At 51.3% G+C, this 17403-nt stretch overlaps 1 protein-coding gene across 2 annotated transcripts in view; it reads right to left on the minus strand.

Annotated features, from left to right (window-relative positions):
- Positions 1-11929, minus strand: part of ARFGAP3 (ARF GTPase activating protein 3) — a gene marked incomplete at its 5' end in the record, with an annotated part of 46041 nt that extends 34112 nt beyond the window's left edge. The window contains 3 exons of one of the 2 annotated variants that reach the window (XM_081081442.1): positions 1672-1744; positions 6651-6769; positions 11788-11929. In XM_081081442.1, coding sequence (XP_080937568.1) covers positions 1672-1744; positions 6651-6769; positions 11788-11856 — 261 coding nt within the window. The remainder of the gene's footprint in view (positions 1-1671; positions 1745-6650; positions 6770-11787) is intronic. The other variant, XM_081081443.1, reaches the window with a different exon arrangement.
- Positions 11930-17403: the final 5474 nt, after the last annotated feature.

The raw sequence follows: 17403 nt of genomic DNA on the forward strand, positions 1-17403 counted from the left end.
GTGAGCAGGATGCTCCAACCCCACTGCTTGAGTGGGATGACATGACCGTCCCCTCCCCATCCCCGCCTTGGCCCCCTCGGCTGGCTGGAGTTGAGAAAGCTGCTCTCCAGGGGTGGGCGGGGGGCTGCGCTACCTTGGGAGGGCTTAGAAATAAGGACAGATAAAATAAAACTCCCAGCATTAAGTTCTGGAACAAGTCTGAACATCATGATAATGGGCATGGGTTTCTAATAAGATGCTTGAAATATAAGGAAGTAAAAGAAATCGTAGTTATTACAGTGGTTTGTGGCCCTCCAATGCTCAACCCGACCCGACAAAATCATATTCCTTGGTATTTAATTTCTCTCACCAGAGAAATAATAAACTCAATTTAACTTTAAAATAATCTAATTTAAATTTAATTAGTCTACTTAAGGAACAATAATGAAAAAAGGTCGAGAAACACTAATCCAGGGAATCTGGTATTTTAAAAACTACTATTTTAGATTTATAATTTTAAATATTAAATTGATACCAGATATAACTTTTATTTGAAATGTATACAAATTTGATTTTTTTACACTTTGAATGTGTAATGGCATGTCTATGTGAATTCTACTTCTAAACCTATACCATTTGGCATAATAAATAAGGTACCAGTGCTTTGGGTGATTTTGCTGGCTAGACTTATAAGGCTGCCAGTTTATTTATTTATTTATTTATTTATTTATATTTTTATTGATTTCAGAAAGGAAGGGAGAGAGAGACAGAAACCTCAGTGATGAGAGAGAATCATTGATCGGCTGCCTCCTGCACGCCCCCGACTGGGGATTGAGCCCACAACCCAGGCATATGCCCTTGACCAGAATCAAACCTGGGACCCTTCAGTCCCCAGGCCGATGCTCTATCCACTGAGCAAAACCGGCTAGAGCAGGCTGCCAGTTTAGAGTTTGAGAAATCAAATATATTGAATTTGTACATGAAATTTAAAATGAGAATCCTTAGTTAGGTTTGAAAGTAGGGTTAAAAAGGTCTGCTCTTTTACAATTATAAATTAAGTGACCACTTAGCTGGTTATTATTTTTGCATAGAAATTACTAAGTTTATAAATGAATATATGATCTTTATATACTATATTTGAAAATTTGGAGGTTTTATTAAAACTTTGTAGATTTCATAAATTAAAATTCAGATGTAAGTGGCTGTAATCATTCATCCTATTCTAAGCACAAAAGTCACAGCACATATTAAAAAACTGTACTGTCATAATGAAGCCTCCCAATCCCTCTATCCACCTCTTCCTGTTCTAATTTTCTTCAAAAGAACGCTCACCGCCTGGCAGGTTCTTGTTTATTTGCTTCTTTATTGACTCTATGTCTGTGCCTCTAAGCGGGCTCTCACGTGTCTTGTTCACTCTACCCCAGCACCTCGCCCAAAGCTTCGTGTGTATTAGGTGCTCTGGATAAACAAGCCAACCGTCCGCCTCCAAAGCCCTCACGGCTTTCTGTCACCCCGGCGGCCCCGGCAGCAGAGCACACGGCTTTCTGTCACCCCGGCGGCCCCGGCAGCAGAGCACACGGCTTTCTGTCACCCCGGCGGCCCCGGCAGCAGAGCACACGGCTTTCTGTCACCCCGGCGGCCCCGGCAGCAGAGCACACGCTCAGAAGGAAAACGAGCCTGAGAGGAACTTACCGCGGCAGCGTTTCCTCCGACTTGCATGCAGCGCAGCTGAAACCAAGACCAGTTAGAGTCCAGCTCCGTAGACCTAAATGGAAAGAACATTCTTAAATGTTAATACTTTTCTTCCCCCAAATCAAGCCACTAAACGTTTGAGAACAAGATTCCTGGCTCTCCGGATCCTGAAGAATTCTGCGTTTGTGTTAACAGTGACCACGCTTCCAGGAGGCTGGGGCTCCGAGTGCAGGACCATTGGCACCGCAGCTCCTGCCCCCTCATCCTTCCTAGAAGCCACGGCGCTGATGGCCCCACCCACCGGCTCCCCTCCACACCCGGCCACAGACAGGCCACACCAAGCCAGGCCAGGCCAGCAGCACTGCCGCTGCACAAGCTCCAGCCGGCCGCGCCCTCTGGGAACAGAGCATGACAAGCTTGTGGGCTGCTGGACACTCGGACTCTTGGCCTCACATCCTTGGTGAGTCATGATCTAAAAGGCGGTGATGTGTCTCTACTCAGCACAGATGTCCTGTTTGGACTTTTTCAGGCGTCCAGTTTGACACCAAGCAGGACCCTTGGAAGATGCTCATCCTTCACCATCAAGGAAAGGACCTACCCGCCGTCACCGCCACGAGGCAGGAAGGACACTCGGGACGGAATGCTCGTGAAGTGAAAGCTGCAGTGCCTCCTTCCCCACCACACCTCTGCCCTGTTCACCTGAACCCTAAGATCACCCCAGAGCCAGGTAAAGGCAACGAGTGTATTTCCCAACAATAAAAATCCACCAAGTGATGAGTGTAAAGCCAGACAGGCCAGCTAGCACAACAATGCCGGGAGTCTTTATGCTGAATCAATAGATGTGAGCAAAGGCAAGGCTCTCCCATGTTCCACAGCAGCTCACCCTGCACTGACGGGAAAGAATGTGGACGTGTGAGGACAGGTGCAGGTGAGCAGCCTTCACAAAAAGGGCTCTCAGCTTGTGAAAGTTAAGATACTATTTTGAAGCCAAGAGCTACCTTCAGGTTAATAATGATACTAATACATGTCATTATTACATCTACAAATATCTACTTCACGATGATATAAAAAGTAAATATTAAACCATACTTTGTAAGAAACATATTTCCCAAAGACAAAAATAAACCACCTTTTGGAGCTTAATTACCGAGTAAGGTGATGAAATGACATAGGTTGTTCTGAAATTCTTTTTCTGAGAGATCTTGCTGAGTCACCACACTGTGATGACGGAGTGAGGTGCCATCCCCTCCCCGCCTGTCACTGGGGGGCTGTTAACAGCACAGGCTCTGGAGACAGGCTGAGAGGGCAGGCCCCAGCTCTGCCAGGATGAGCTGCATGGCCTGGAGGAGTTACTTAGCTTCTCTGAGCCTCACTTTCCTCATCATAACAATTTCAGGCTACCTATTCACTCCTGTAGAAATGAAGTGATATGTGCAAGTTCTGGGCTCCTGGGAAGCACCATATGGCTAAGGTTCTCGCCATCACTATCACCACCGTCATGGCGACCCTGTCACACTGTGGGATAAACACAAGCTCCAGGGGGCAGGCATAAAGTAGGTACCTGACTAAACGATGTCCTAAAACGGAAGCTACAGGTCCTCAGACTTACTAACCTACCTAAAACTTTTAGTTCTAAAGTATCTTTTAAAAAACAAAGCCAAACATTTTTTATATATTTCTTAGAAATAAAGATAAAAACCTAATTGTTCTTGAATCGAGCTGACAGGGACTCTCTCTCACACATGGGAATTTGAAACAAAAGGTGGCGATGACAATGAATAAGTCAGCCTTAGGAAGAAACTGGAAGTGCTCAGGGGCGGTGCCCGTTCCTACGAGGAGGTGGCTCGCTGTGGGCTGCTTCCTGTCTTTAGTTCAGATGAAGAGATGGTGAAGCCTGATGGAGAGCCTGAGTGCTCAGGAAAAAGCAGCGAAGGAAGAAAAGTTGAAGAACTAGTGTCACTTCAACCAATAGCTCCTGCTAGCCAACCACCGTAAAGGAGAAAACAGGTTTCCCTCAACCCCATGATCCTTCTGAGTTAAGATACATTTCCCCCAATACGCCAGCGTCTGTAATAGTTTTAATCAGAAAAAAAAAAATAATGTTCAAAGCACAGCCTTCCACCTCTTTAAAAACAAAAGCCACTGAGTACCCTTGTCACCCTTGACTTTGCCCAAATCCTAGACTATGCCCTCTGAACAGGAGTTTTTAGCAGTTGTTTTGAATCATTTATGAGCACCGTGATTCATACCGTTATATTTATCTGCAAATAGTTATATTTATCTGGCTGTTAGAAGGCTAGTGACTCAACCTGCAGGAGCCCAGAGAGACGCTGCTGTCCCGCCTGCCAGACTCCAGCCGGTCCTCCCTCCACTGAGGCCGCCAGAAAACCACTCATTTCCTGGAATGGTTTAAACTGCCGGTGCGCTTCAGTGGGGAGGAAAGGGGAGGCCAGATTAGAAGGGCAGGGCTTGGCAGCGAAGAGGAAAAGAGGCCTGACCGGTTTGGCTCAGTGGATAGAGCGTCCGCCTGCGGACTGAAGGGTCCCGGGTTCGATTCGGTCAAGGGCATGTACCTTGGTTGCGGGCACATCCCCCAGTAGGGAGTGTGCAGGAGGCAGCTGATCGATGTTTCTCTCTCATTGATGTTTCTAACTCTCTATCCCTCTCCCTTCCTCTCTGTAAAAAATCAATAAAATAAATTTTAAAATATATTTAATGTTGATCCTGTTCCAACATTAAAAGAAGAAGAAGAGGAAAAGAAGAGAGCAGAGAGCGAGAAAGACACGCAGCTCCGCACTGCCTCGGGGCCAGCCTCCCTGGCTCTGGGCAGGGCAGGTCCCATGTTAACGGTTAACAGCGGATCCGGGGTGTGAGGGAAGCACATTAAAAACAAAATGGTGGGGGTGGTGGGGAGAGATGGCTCAGGGAATTTATACGTATAGATGCAGAGCCCACGGACACAGACAGTAGTGTGGTGAAGGCCTGGGAGGGGCGGGTGCTGAGTGGAGGGGGTCAATGGGAAGAAAAGGGAATATCTGTAATACTTTCAACAATAAAGACAAATTTAAAAAAAGACATGAACAACAAGACCATCATAAAAACAAGCTAAACTTGCCCTCGCAACTAAACCCCTCAATATTTAAAGAGACAAGGACAGGATGTGAATTCAAAATATTCTGACACCAGCTAAGAAAAAGGGAGACAAGAAACTGGTAGATACTCTAAAACTAATAAGAACACACAGAAGAACCCCCTTTTCAAGATAATTACCTGTGGAGTTACATGGCTATAAATATTTAGCACATCAGGCCTTTGCAAATTGCTTTCTGAAAAGAGAACTCAGGAAAATGCATCAGGAAAGTTTTTTAAAAAGAAAATTATGTTGCTATTATTACTATTTAGTTTTTGTGCTAACATACAAAAATCTCCTTCTGAGTTATAAGACTTTATCCTTTAGTAATAAATGCTCTTTATAGTAATTGCATTGTATCAATAGTCCTCAAGTCAACATCAGATAAAATCGCTGTCACAATTCCAAATAGCCTGCCTCCTAGCTGGTTGCTCCCCTGGGAAAAGAAGTGGCAGGGGAGCAGGTGACGTGGTGGGAGGCGGCCAGTAACCACAGCGATGCCCAGAGGGTGCCTGGCCGAGGCCCAGGGCTGCTGAAGTGCAGGCCTCCTCGGCTTCCGAGCCCTGAGTTCTACTGGAATCTTTTTATTATTTCTTTTTAAAAAATATATGTGTTTATTGATTTCAGAGAGGAAAGGAGAGAGAGAGAGAAGCATCAATGATGAGAGAGAATCATTGATCGGCTGCCTCCTGCACACTCCTACTGGGGATCAAGCCCACAACCCAGGCATGTACCCTTGACCGGAATCGAACCTGGGACCCTTCAGTCTGCAGGCCAATGTTCTATCCACTGAGCCAAACCAGCTATGGCTATTTTTATTATTTCCTATATTCTTCTGTTTCTTCTACCTCACACCAGGGCACTTGCCACCTCCCACTGGACTGTGGGGCTGTGTGTGTCCAGAGGGGGCACCTTTCTCTCTTGCACACCAAAGCCCCAGCCAGGCTACTTCCATACCGTGTGAGTGGAAGACAGGAACTTGTCAGAAGGAGCCAATGCAGCCCAAAACTTTAGATGGAAAGAGAAGAAAGATGTTCATAGTATAAGCATTTGAAACTGCCACGAAAATGCAAACAAAAACCATCACTCAGGCTTTGTGGTATCAGCGGCCTGGGAGCCAGAGCTGTAGGATTGTGCTGGAACCCTGACATTAGCTCTCCACCTGACGGGGTGTAGGGTGGACCCATGGGGAGTGCCTCAGCGGGCCCCTCCACGGGAGGCCATCTGTATCCCTCCCTTAGCGGACAGTGTGCGTGTACCTGGCGCACACAAAGCGGGCGTGTCCGGAGCCCACAGACCAGCAGTCTAGTGGGCAAGCCCATTAGTTACCAGGTGGATCTCAGAAAGCAAGGACAGGATGCAAAAAGTTCCCTAGACAGGGGCCAAGAGGCATTGGTGATCTCAAGAAGAGTCTAGAAGGGCAGTAAGTGGCAAAACCCTGCGCAGGAAATGGCCCCATGGACGGAGGTGACGGCAGAGATGAGGTGTGCACAGCCCAGCGCAGGCAGGTCTGAGAGCGCCCCCAGATGGTCGGAAGCCTGGCTCCGGGGCAGAGCACGGGTTTCTAACTGCTGTTGTCAGATCACAAGGGAAAGGAGATGCTGTCTCAAGCCCTCCATCCTGATGGTCCGTGCCACGGCCTCATGCCTCCGACACAGAGCTCGATGTCACAGAAACTCAACAGAAGCCAGCTCGCTTGCCCAGTTTACTTAGCTATATCACTTAAATCTCCATAACTCATAGCCAACCTCTCATTTTACTTGATGTCAAAGGAAAAGTAACGGAAAAAGGGGGAAGAGCTCCATGTGACGCTGCACCCTCCCACCCCCACGGGGACAGATTCACTTACCGAATGAAACTCAAGTGGACCCCAAGTGACCGGTGTGACCCCGAGCAGTCAATGCAAAGAAACACCCCATACGTTATGCTTGCCCAGCTGGGGTTTTTGGCGCCACAATCAAAACACACCTGAGAGAAAATGTGAAAAGTCGACTATTAATTACTTTATAGTGGCCAAGTGAGCCCTCCCACAGGGCACAATATATGAGTTAGCTGGAAAACTGCTTAACTTTTACAATTTAAACTGGGGAATAGAAACTATCTCACCTAGATTTTTAAAACCTGAAATTTGACCCTGGCCAGGTAGCTAAGGCGGTTAGAACCCAATATGCCCAGGTTGTGGGGTCACCCTCCAGTCAGGGCACATGCAAGAATCAGCCAATGAACGCATAACCACGTGGAACAAGAAGTCGATCTCTCTCGCTCTCTCACTCCCTAAGGTTAATAAAATAAAAACCTCAAATTTCTATTTCTTTCATTATTATTTTAATTATATGTTAATAGAATTATATTACTACAACACATGAATTATATGTTATACAATTCTGAGTCTATTATAATACTCTGCAGTGCGGGAAGCGAAGAGAACTCAGGTGTGTATCTCAAACATCACCTGTCCATGAAGCATTCACAGGTCCTACCGAGCAGGTAAATGAACACGACGCGGAGGCCCTGCGGGGACACTCAGGCCGCACTGCCCCGGACAGCGGCCTGGACCGGAGGCAGGTGTTGTGCACACGTCTCTCCTCGGCCGGAGGAGGAGAGCGTGGGGGCCAGACTCCAAGGTGCCCAGTGAGCCCCCCGCTGGTGTTCACTCCCTGGGGAAGCCCACCCTCACTTTCAGGGCGGTCTGTGCGAGCAGGTTATAAAAGACGCCATGACTTCCCTTCTCTCTCTTGCCCTCTCTCTTGGATCACTGGCTCTGGGGGAAGCCAGCTGCCGCGTCTTAAGGACCCTCGGGCAGCCCAGGGGAGAGGCTCAAGTGGGGAGGAACGGAGGCCCTGAGGCCCACAGCCAGTGCAGAGTGGGCCGACGGAGCACTACATGACGCTCTTGGGGGTGAAAACCCCAGCTTTCGGATGACCGCGGCCGCAGGAGACCCCAGCCTTCCTTCCCCAACACTGACTGACGCCAAACATTCATCTGATAACAGGAGGGTAAAAGTACTTTAAAATATGCAGTGTTTGTCATGGAAATTAACACAATTAAAGTCAGAACTACAGGACAGTAACATTCCACAAATGGAATTGTTTTAAATTTTTTCCCCCAGAAAAAAGCACCCACACTTTAGATACACTTTATAGGCAGAGCCACCTATGTGAAGATTGTCCCAACTATCCTATCCTATATAATAAAACCATAATATGCAAATTGACGAACAGGGAAAGAATGGTTGCTATGATACACGCTGACCACCAAGAGGCAGACGCTCAATGCAGGAGCTGCCCCCTGGTGGTCGTGCGCTCCCACAGGGGGTGTGCGGCTCAGCCAGAAGCCAGGCTCATGGCTGGTGAGCGCAGCAGAGGTGGTGGGTGCCTCTCCGCAGGCACGTGGTAAGGAGCGAGGGGTCCCGGCCTGAGAGAGCCCTGGACTGCGCGAGAGGGGTCCTGAACTGCGAGAGAGCACAGGCCAGGCTGAGGGACCCCCACCCCCAGGGCATGAATGTTGTGCATCAGGCCTCTAGTAATCATAAAAAAGACCTGGCATCTGGCCTTTTGAGGGCAATACAAGAACAAAAACATGAGTGGGTTTTCCAAAGCCCCTCAGGGCAGACTCACATTCAGCCCGCATGAATTGTGGGGATGGGGAGGGATGCAATTGACATGAAAGGTACCAGGCACTCACTCACTCCAATGGTACTGGTACCAGACACGGGGCAGGCACTGGGGTATTAAGAAGTAGATGGCATCACTGGTTCCACAGACACTTGCTGAGCTCCTACTCATTGCCAGGCTCGTGCTGGCCTTAGGGAGAGAAGGGCATGGAAATTCAGAAATCATGTGGTAAAAGCTTTTAGAGTAAGGCATCCCTTTCCATGGGACTCGTCGTGCCAAAGGTGCTGTCCCTCTACGAGAGGCCATTTGTATCCCTCACTCACTCAACGGACAGTGTGCATGTACCTGGTGCAAGGTGCGCGTGTCCGGAGCCCACGGACTAGCAGTCTAGTGGGCAAGCCAATTAGTTACCAGGTTGGATCTCAGCAAGCAAGGACAGGATGCAAAAAGTTCCCTAGACAGGGGCCAAGAGGCTGGCTCCGGGGGAGAGCACGGGTTTCTAACTAGGTGACTTCAGCGTCCTCCTGCCCCGCCCCCCAACCTGAGACGAGGGGTTGCTAGAATGCAGCCCCACGGGGGGGTTGGGGGGGGGCCCAGTCTGTCTTATCAGCTGAGCTGAGCACCGGCCTGGCACAAAGTGGCCTAAACGCAAATACAGGTATTGGGGCAGTTTGGAGGGTGGAAGGCAAGGCGTTGTGAGTGGGACCTGAGGGCCTGGCAGTCGGGAGGCAGTTGGAAATACAAGTCCGGTTCTCACAATGCCGCCGTGGTGGCCCGGCTGGAGCCCGAGCCTGTGCTTTGAGAACAGGGGTTGTGCTGGGTCTTGATATGCGGTCAGAGCTGAGACCTGCTTTTCCAAGCAGAAGATCAGCTGTTACAGTGATGACAAAGAAATAGTTTTGACTAACCACTTGCTCTGCCTAATGATGAGAACAGTCGCTACAGAAATAATAGCTAATGCTGAGTGTTTACTCCTGCCAGGCACTGCCGCTGGCCAACTGAGCTCCACAACAACCTGGGAAGGTGCTGCTGTGGCCCTCGGGCCCTTCCAGGGAGGGTGTCATCGGCGCAGTCCCACAGGCCCGCACTCAGCCGGCTGTGGGTGGTCAGGGCTCTGCTGTCTCATCTCAAAATTCTTAATACTTTCAAACGAGGGCCCGCATTCTCATTCCGCGTTCCCCAGAATTAGGTAGCGCGGCTTTGATCCCCATTTTAGAGAAAATGAAGGAGTGAGGAAGTATCACAGCTAAGAAATGCCACCTCGGGGCCTGGGCCCGCGGTCTGCACGGACCATCCGCTCCCTGAGGCAGGAGCCGCTTTTGTGAGGGAACCAGTGCCCCTCACTGCTCCGGACCGTGCCCAGCACACGCAGGTGCTCAGTGGATATTTGTTGAATGAGTCACTCAAACAATCAATGAAAAAACAAGGAACAGCGAAGCTTCAGGAAGGAGTTCACAAACGAGGAAACTGACCCTTGAGTTAAAACCTGGGGTCCACACAGAGGGGAGGAAACTGGATACCACATGCTGAAAGTAAACCGAGTCGTTTTTCTGTCTCGTGTATCTCAGAGCTGCTCTTTAGAACCTGTTTTGAAAATGCTTATTGTCACCCAACTCATCCACTAGTTAAAACTAGTTTTCATCTTTGTTTAGGAAACTGTTACTAACGATCAGATAAAAGTCTTCATCGCGAAGTGTAGCAGGCGCTGTGGAACATTGCCAGGAAGTATTTTTGCTCAGCGCTTTTATTAGTCCTATTACAGACTAGAAAGTGTCCCCTAGGTGTGTTGTTCATAATAAAAATAACGAAAACAGCTGGCACGTGTTGAAGACTAGCGATTGCAGGTACTGCTCAGAAGGCTTTTCTGGGATGTTCTCGCTTAATCCTCACAATAACCCCTGAGTTAGATCATGTCCGGTTTCAGATGAGGAAAATAAAGCACAAATAAGTGACCAAGTGGCCTGCCCGAGGCGACAGTTAGAAAGCGGCAGGTCCGCACAACCACGCACAGGTGTGCCCGGGCGTGTCCCTCCACGTGCCTCCTGGCAGAAAGGCACTGACGTCCTCTTTTTTAAGAGCACCTTCCCTTGGATGAATTCCATCAAAGAGAACCATGTTCCGCTTCTGAGGGACAGCAGACCAAAACAGGTGACTCTCAACTGGAACATCCAGGGGAACAGCCGAGAAGCTGGCACTGGAGGCTTCCTCCTCCTGACTTCCCTTCCTCAGACGTCGCTTTAATAAATCGTTTCCTTTCTTGCTCCTGGAAAGGCTGTAGAATGATGAGCTCCCCTCCACCATCGAGATGTAAAAGAAGACATCTAACTACTGTAAAACTCAGGAACTCCCTGTGCCATCAGGTCGTGGCTCATGGCCATGCTCCTTAACAGCTGTTTACGTGGGAGGTGACCATGGGGCCCGGCAGGACAGTCACAGGAGGAGAGGAGAGAGTCCACGCTGACGGGACAGCCCTTTGCACTCTCCAGGTGCCACTCGGACCTGTGAGCCGGACCTGTGATCCCCGAAGAGGGAGTCACCGCAGCCCAATGCGTCATCACACCTCCAGCCGGTCTCCAAAAGTTGTAAAGTCTCCAAAAGTTGTAAGGGGCCCGGGGGCCGGGAGGGGGCAGCCTCCGGAGGTGGGAAAAGGAACCCCTCTCTCCAGGGAGACGCAAAGGGAAGGGAGGGGAGCGTCTGTGTTGGGGTTTCTTAGAAAGAGGAGCGAGCTGGGAGCCACGCACAGGCCTGGGCAGCTCCATCAGACCGGAGCGCGGCAGCTGCCGTCCAGGACCCAGGGAGGCAGAGGGGCTCCCACAGGCGCCCCCAGGAACCTGAAGGGTCCGTTCGAGGGTGGGGAGGGGGCGAGCGAGCGCCCCTCAAGGCCCAGGGCTACCAGCGGGGGTTCTGACCCAGTGCACGCGTCCCAGCCGCGTCCCAGGTGGCCTGCGGGCCCGCCCCACTCCCCGGAGCGCGGGGTACCCTCCCGGCCCGCTCCGGGACCCCCAAGCTCGTCCCGGCTCTCGGGAACTCAGTGTCCACTCGGCCGCCCGCGTCCCCGTGCGGGCTCCTCCGCCCGGTGTCAGGAACCCATGTGTCCGCCCCCGGCCCCTAGGACTCCCCGCCCCCAGGACCCCCGGCGGCCCGCCCCGCCCGCGGCCTCGGTGCCCCTTCCCCGCTCCTCCCTCGCCGAGGCTGGGGGGCGGCGCGCGGTTCGAGGACCCGGGAGAGGCCCAGCTGCCACGGCCGCAAGTGCGACGTGTCACAGGCCGGGCCGGCTCCTCCTCCCGCGGCCGCGGACACTGGCGTCGCAGGGGCCGCCCGCGGGGTCGGGCAGGGATGCCGAGCCGGCCGAACGCGCCCGGCGGCCGTTACCTTGTTGGTGGGCACCGAGCGGAGGCGCTTGAGGACGGCCAGGATGTCCTGCTTGCTGGGGTCCCCCATCGTCGCCGGGAAACCGAGGCGCGGCTGCCCCAGCCGAAGGGGAAGGGCTGATCTGGAGCGGTTGCCGCCTCCCGGAGCCAGGCTACGGCCCAGGGGGCGGGGCTGCGCGTGACGGCCCAGGCCCCGCCCCAGGCCCCGCCCCCAACGGAGCGCACGCGCCGCTGTCCTCTAAGGCCCGGCTTAGCTGTACCGATGGCCCCGCCCACCCAGACCCCGCCCACCGACGCTACACGCGCATGCGCAGGAGGCCCGCTCGCCTTTTCCAGGTCCTCTTTCGTCATCGGCGCCTGGCCGTGGGGCGGTGACCCTGGGCCTGGGTGTGGGGGGGGGTTCGCTCCCCGGCGCACGGCCTTCGGAGCCCCGCCATTCCGGCGGGTGGGTTGCCATTTCTGGAACGGGCTGCTGCTTTCTGGGCCAAGATCCTCTCACCTCGTCCCGTGAGAGCGGCAGAGCCGGTCACTCCAGGTGGCAAAGGAGGGAACTTGAGGGGGAGGGGCCTACCCGCCGTTTCCGGCGCCCGGGAGAGGGGACTCGAGTCCAGACGCCCGGTTTTCGTTAGTCCCCTAACTTTCTGCGCTGGGTGGGAGCTTTCCGCACGGAAAGTGACTTTCTTAAAGTGTCAGTTTGGGTCTCAGGTCAGGGAGAGAGAACAGCTCTCACGAGGCAGGATTGCTCCGTCGGACGGGTGAGAACAGGCAAGAAGCGCGCCATCCCGCCGCCTCCCGGCTGCATCCGCTTGGCCCCCATCGCCAGCCGGGAAGGTTTGACCGCGGACAACGTCGCCTCTTCTGCACCAGGAAGTGTCGCCTGCGGCTGGCTGGCGCGGGGAAAGAGGAGAGGTTTTGGAGTCAAATGCAACACGTTGGCGCCGAGTGCATGCAGCCGCCTCCCTCCGATCCCCGGGTCCGGGTCCGGGTCCGGGTCCGGGCGTTGCATCTGTTCCAGGGCGAGGCAAGGACTCGGTGCTGAGCTGCAGGAGAGCAGCTCCCGGGAAAGCCTGGCGGCGGGCTTCTGTTCTTGGGCCTGGATGGCGCCCCTCACCTGCCCGGCTGGACACCCCAGGGGACGCTGGGGGCTGGCCCGGAACAGGCTGGAACCTCCCCCAGGAGGGGCGTCGTTGCGGCTGGCACAGGCCCGCGCTATATTTTAGCTATATTTTCGCAGGCAGCTGTGACTCTTGGGAAGGTCTTCTTTGTATTGTGTCAAAATAGATACCCCTGTGTTTTGTGTCTGGCTTTAAACAGAACACCTGGCATGTTCACAAGAAACAGTCCTGCCCTTTCTGTTGGGCATGATGGTCCCACTTACCGCGTGGAGCTGAAATCTTACCAAGTTATGTATCAGATTAGGGCGGGCCTGTGCACTCAGCTCTCCAACCCAGATCCCTGAGAAGGAAAACAGGGCGATGCAGTGTAGACCGTGTCTGCCCTAATAGGCAGGCATAAGCGAAGGGGCAAATACCATTGTTGTCTTTTAGCTCATCTGCTTCAGTGTTCTTCGGAGCACTTATTACCCCCTGATACTATAATAGGTAAATAGATCTGCCTCCCTTCGGTTGGCTATACATTTCATGAGATCAGACCCGTTCGGTCTCCCGCCCTGCCCCCGGCATCTAGAACAATGCCAGGCATGTAGTACGCACTCAGTGAAGATTTTGGTGTGGGCTTAGAATGTATAAGCACGAAGGTCCTCAATCACTGCCCACATCGTAAGGAGAAAAGGCTGATGATCTACAAAACCATACCCTCTCTTGAGCCTCCTCAGAGAGCTGAGGTTGCAAAGCAACCAAGCAAACAATTCCGCGAGAGACGGGACTCTCCAAAAAGGGATGGAACGTAGAACCCCCTCACCTTTGGCAGAGCACGGAGAAAGAAGTGGCTGCCATTCAAGTGGGCGCAAGGAAATCACCTAAAATTTTAACGAATTCTTAAAGGCCAGGTGTGAGCTAGCATGCCAGTTTGGCGGAGCTGGGGGCCTCAGATACGAAGGGACTTGCATTCACTCACAAGCTCTTTTCCATAAACCTCCACCGGAATTCTTTCTTCACAAGACAGATGGAGACAGAACGAGTGGAGAAAAACCCCTGTGGGGCAGGCATGCACCTGTTGGGGGACAGGCGCAAACCCCCACCCACTTGCCTTCTCTCCTGGAAAGCAAAAGCGGCAAACTCTCCCTCCCTCAGGGTAGCCGCAAAGGTGCATTTCTGCCAGGAAAGGAAGAGACAAACTCCAGTAATACCAAATCCACAGGAGGAGAGGAATCCTCTAACTTTAAAAGGGTTAACAAAGTGTCATGGCTGCAGGGGGAAGGACAGAAGTGAAATCCCTCTATTGCTGGGGGTGAGGGGGACGTCAGGAAACACTTTGGGCTCAGATTTTTTTTTTAAATATATTTTATTGATTTTTTACAGAGAGGAAGGGAGAGAGATAGTTAGAAACATCGATGAGAGAGAAACATCGATCAGCTGCCTCCTGCACATCTCCTACTGGGGATGTGCCCGCAACCCAGGTACATGCCCTTGACCGGAATCGAACGTGGGACCTTTCAGTCCACAGGCCGACGCTCTATCCACTGAGCCAAACCGGTTTCGGCTGGGCTCAGATTTAATCAATACCCAACAGAGGTTTGCTACCACTGGAAGAGAGAGGAAAGTCCCAACCAAGGTCAATCAGACACCGCACAGAGGTTTGCTGTCACCAGGAAGCGGGCAGACATGTTGAGAAAGCCCCACCTCAAGCCCCAGACCCACAAGACCTGAGACTGAGGCTGGACCAGGACCACAGAGAACCTCCACCTACACGTCCACGAGCCTGGCACTAGGTCAGAAGCAGCAGCAGCCTGCCACAGGAGGCGGGACAAGCACGGCAGTAGATGACTCTGGCCCCCAGCCCACACGCTAAGCACTAGGTTCCCCCAGCCACCGCTACAGGAGCTTTAACCCTAAGGTGCCCTGGAGATAAAGAGCACAGTGACAAAACCAGACTGGACTGCTACCTGTGTTATCAGTCCCTACACTAGTGAGCTGACAGAAGTGTGCCCATTGTCAAGGGTGACTACTGCTAACTTCAGTCTCTAGTCCTCTCTGTTGGGATGATGGGGCAGTTGTGTGTCTTGACTGTGGTAGTGGTTACACAACCGTCTGCATGAGAACTTGTAGAACTGTACGTGCAGTGCAGTGCCCTTTGCTGTGTGTAAAGTATACCTGCAAAAACGAGAAAAGAAGTGGGAGAAAGCCAATGCTCAGCGTCTTCGGGGTCAGGAGAAAATGCTTGTGATTAAATGTTAAGAGGAGCCGAAACCGGTTTGGCTCAGTGGATAGAGCGTCAGCTTGCGGACTGAAGGGTCCCAGGTTCGATTCCGGTCAAGGGCATGTACCTGGGTTGCAGGCACATCCCCAGTGGGGGGTGTGCAGGAGGCAGCTGATCGATGTTTCTCTCTCATCGATGTTTCTGGCTCTCTGTCTCTCTCCCTTCCTCTCTGTGAAAAATCAATAATATTAAAAAAATAAATAAAAATGAATGTTAAGAGGAGAAGCAGGATACCAAACTGCAGTAACAACATGACCCCAACTTCGTAAAACACAGACACATTGATGACAACGACCACAAAGTGTGCGCCCATGGGTGTGAAGAGGAAAAAAGACAAGAAAAACTAGTCCCCCAGAATGTCAGCAGTGTTACCTCTGGAAGGCAGCACCATGGGTGACTTTAAAGTTTTTCTGAATGCTTTTCTTAGTTTCTAAATATTCATCTGAATTTTTGTTCCTTTTACAACTGAGGGGCCTGGTTAGCTTGACTCCAAAGTGGCCAGTGAGCTGCCCACAGTTTGCTTGCAGCCCTCGTCGCTTTGGTGACCGAATGCCCTTGGGCGCAGGGCTTTTTACCTTCATGTCTCTTGGCTGGGCACTCAGGTTTCTGGGACTGTGGTCGCGGCATCAGCTGCCAAACTGTGTCCTTTGCTCATCGGAGTTTTAGCCCATTGGCAGCTGGTGTTAGTTATCCTTTGCTCAAAAAGAGTGATGCCCTCCCTGTAGTTCCTGTGTCATCTGCTCCTTCCGCTCTCCATTTCCCAGTCCTTTCCACAAAGGATTTGAAGAAGCTTAAACCAATATGCCATCAATATATGATGGTTTGACTTAAAATTTTTCAAGTTTCTGACTTCATGATGGTGTGAAAGTGATAGGTGCTCAGTAGAAACCGGCTGGGCTAAGCTGTAATGTTCAGTAGATTAGATGTATGAAATGCATTTTCTTTTTTTAACTTCTACGTAACTTTTTTCTATTACATTCAATATATTAGTTTCAGGTGTACAGCATAATGGTTAGACCATCATATAATTTACAATAAATGCATCGTTGACTTAGGACACTTTCAACTTGCGATGGGTTTATCAGGACGGAACCCCATCCTAAGTCAAGGAGCATATGTAATCTGAGTCTCACTGATTGGCCCGAAATTGATTTCATTTTTTCCTTTTAGTTTGGGCTGGAGAGACAAGGTTGCTAGTCAGTGGGGGAGACAGTCATACCAGCAGCTTCGAGGGAGCAGGGAGAGCGCTGTGATGAGGTGCCCAGAGCATGGAGGAGGGCTCAGGTCAGGCAGCTCCGGTCCTGGTAGGCATCACTTAAAGAGCACCACTGGGAGCAGGCACCTCCTTGTCCTCTGAGGCCTGTGCCCTCATCGCCCAACAGCGCAGCCTAGTGGGCAGGCCCTGCCTCTGAATCCAGATCAGCTGTGTGGTAGCTGTCACACCTACACCTTCAGCAAGTTACCTAACTTCTCTGTGCCTCAGCTTCCTCGTCTATGAAAACAGGAATAATAGCCCTGACCTGTATGTTCAGTGGTTAGAGAATCAACCCAAGCACAGAAGGGTCAAGGGTTTGATTCCTGGTCAAGGGAATGTACCTGGGTTGCAGGTTCCATCCTCAGCCCTGATCAGAGTGCCTGTGGGAGGCAACCAATTGATGTGTCTCTCACATTGATGTTTCTCTCTCTCTCTCTCTCTCTCTCTCCACTCCTCTCTCCCTCCCACTTTCTCCAAAAATTAAATAAATGGGGAAAAAGTATACTTGGATGAGGATTAATAACAAAAATAGGAGTAATAATATTTACCTAGTTCATGGGACTGCTGTGAGGATTGAACAAGTTAATAAATGTTAGAGTTTAGAACAGGGCCTGTCACCAAGTGAAATACAAATGCTTGCTACTATTATTCCCATTTTATAGATGAGCAAACCAAGTAAGTACGCTGAAGGTCACACAGCTACTTAAGGTCACACAGTTGGCACCAAGTGTAAGTGAAGGAAATATGAGCTCACAGTCCATGCTCTTCATTATTGACTTCATTTTTATGCCTGTGTAAAACTGTCATTAACTTTTAGCGAAGAAACAAAATGTTTTGTCCGATTTCGGTGTGGAAAATCCAGCCTTCTTACATACAGTTTCATACATGGCTGAGTCTATGACTTGGAGGCAGCATTCATGCTGTTCCTGGTTGGGGAAGACGTGGCGTCTCACCTGGGGTCTGCACACTTTGGTTATCATCAGC

This window comes from Myotis nattereri (assembly GCF_964212035.1).
Source record: "Myotis nattereri genome assembly, chromosome: 2".
In the NCBI taxonomy this organism is placed as follows: Eukaryota; Metazoa; Chordata; class Mammalia; order Chiroptera; family Vespertilionidae; genus Myotis; species Myotis nattereri.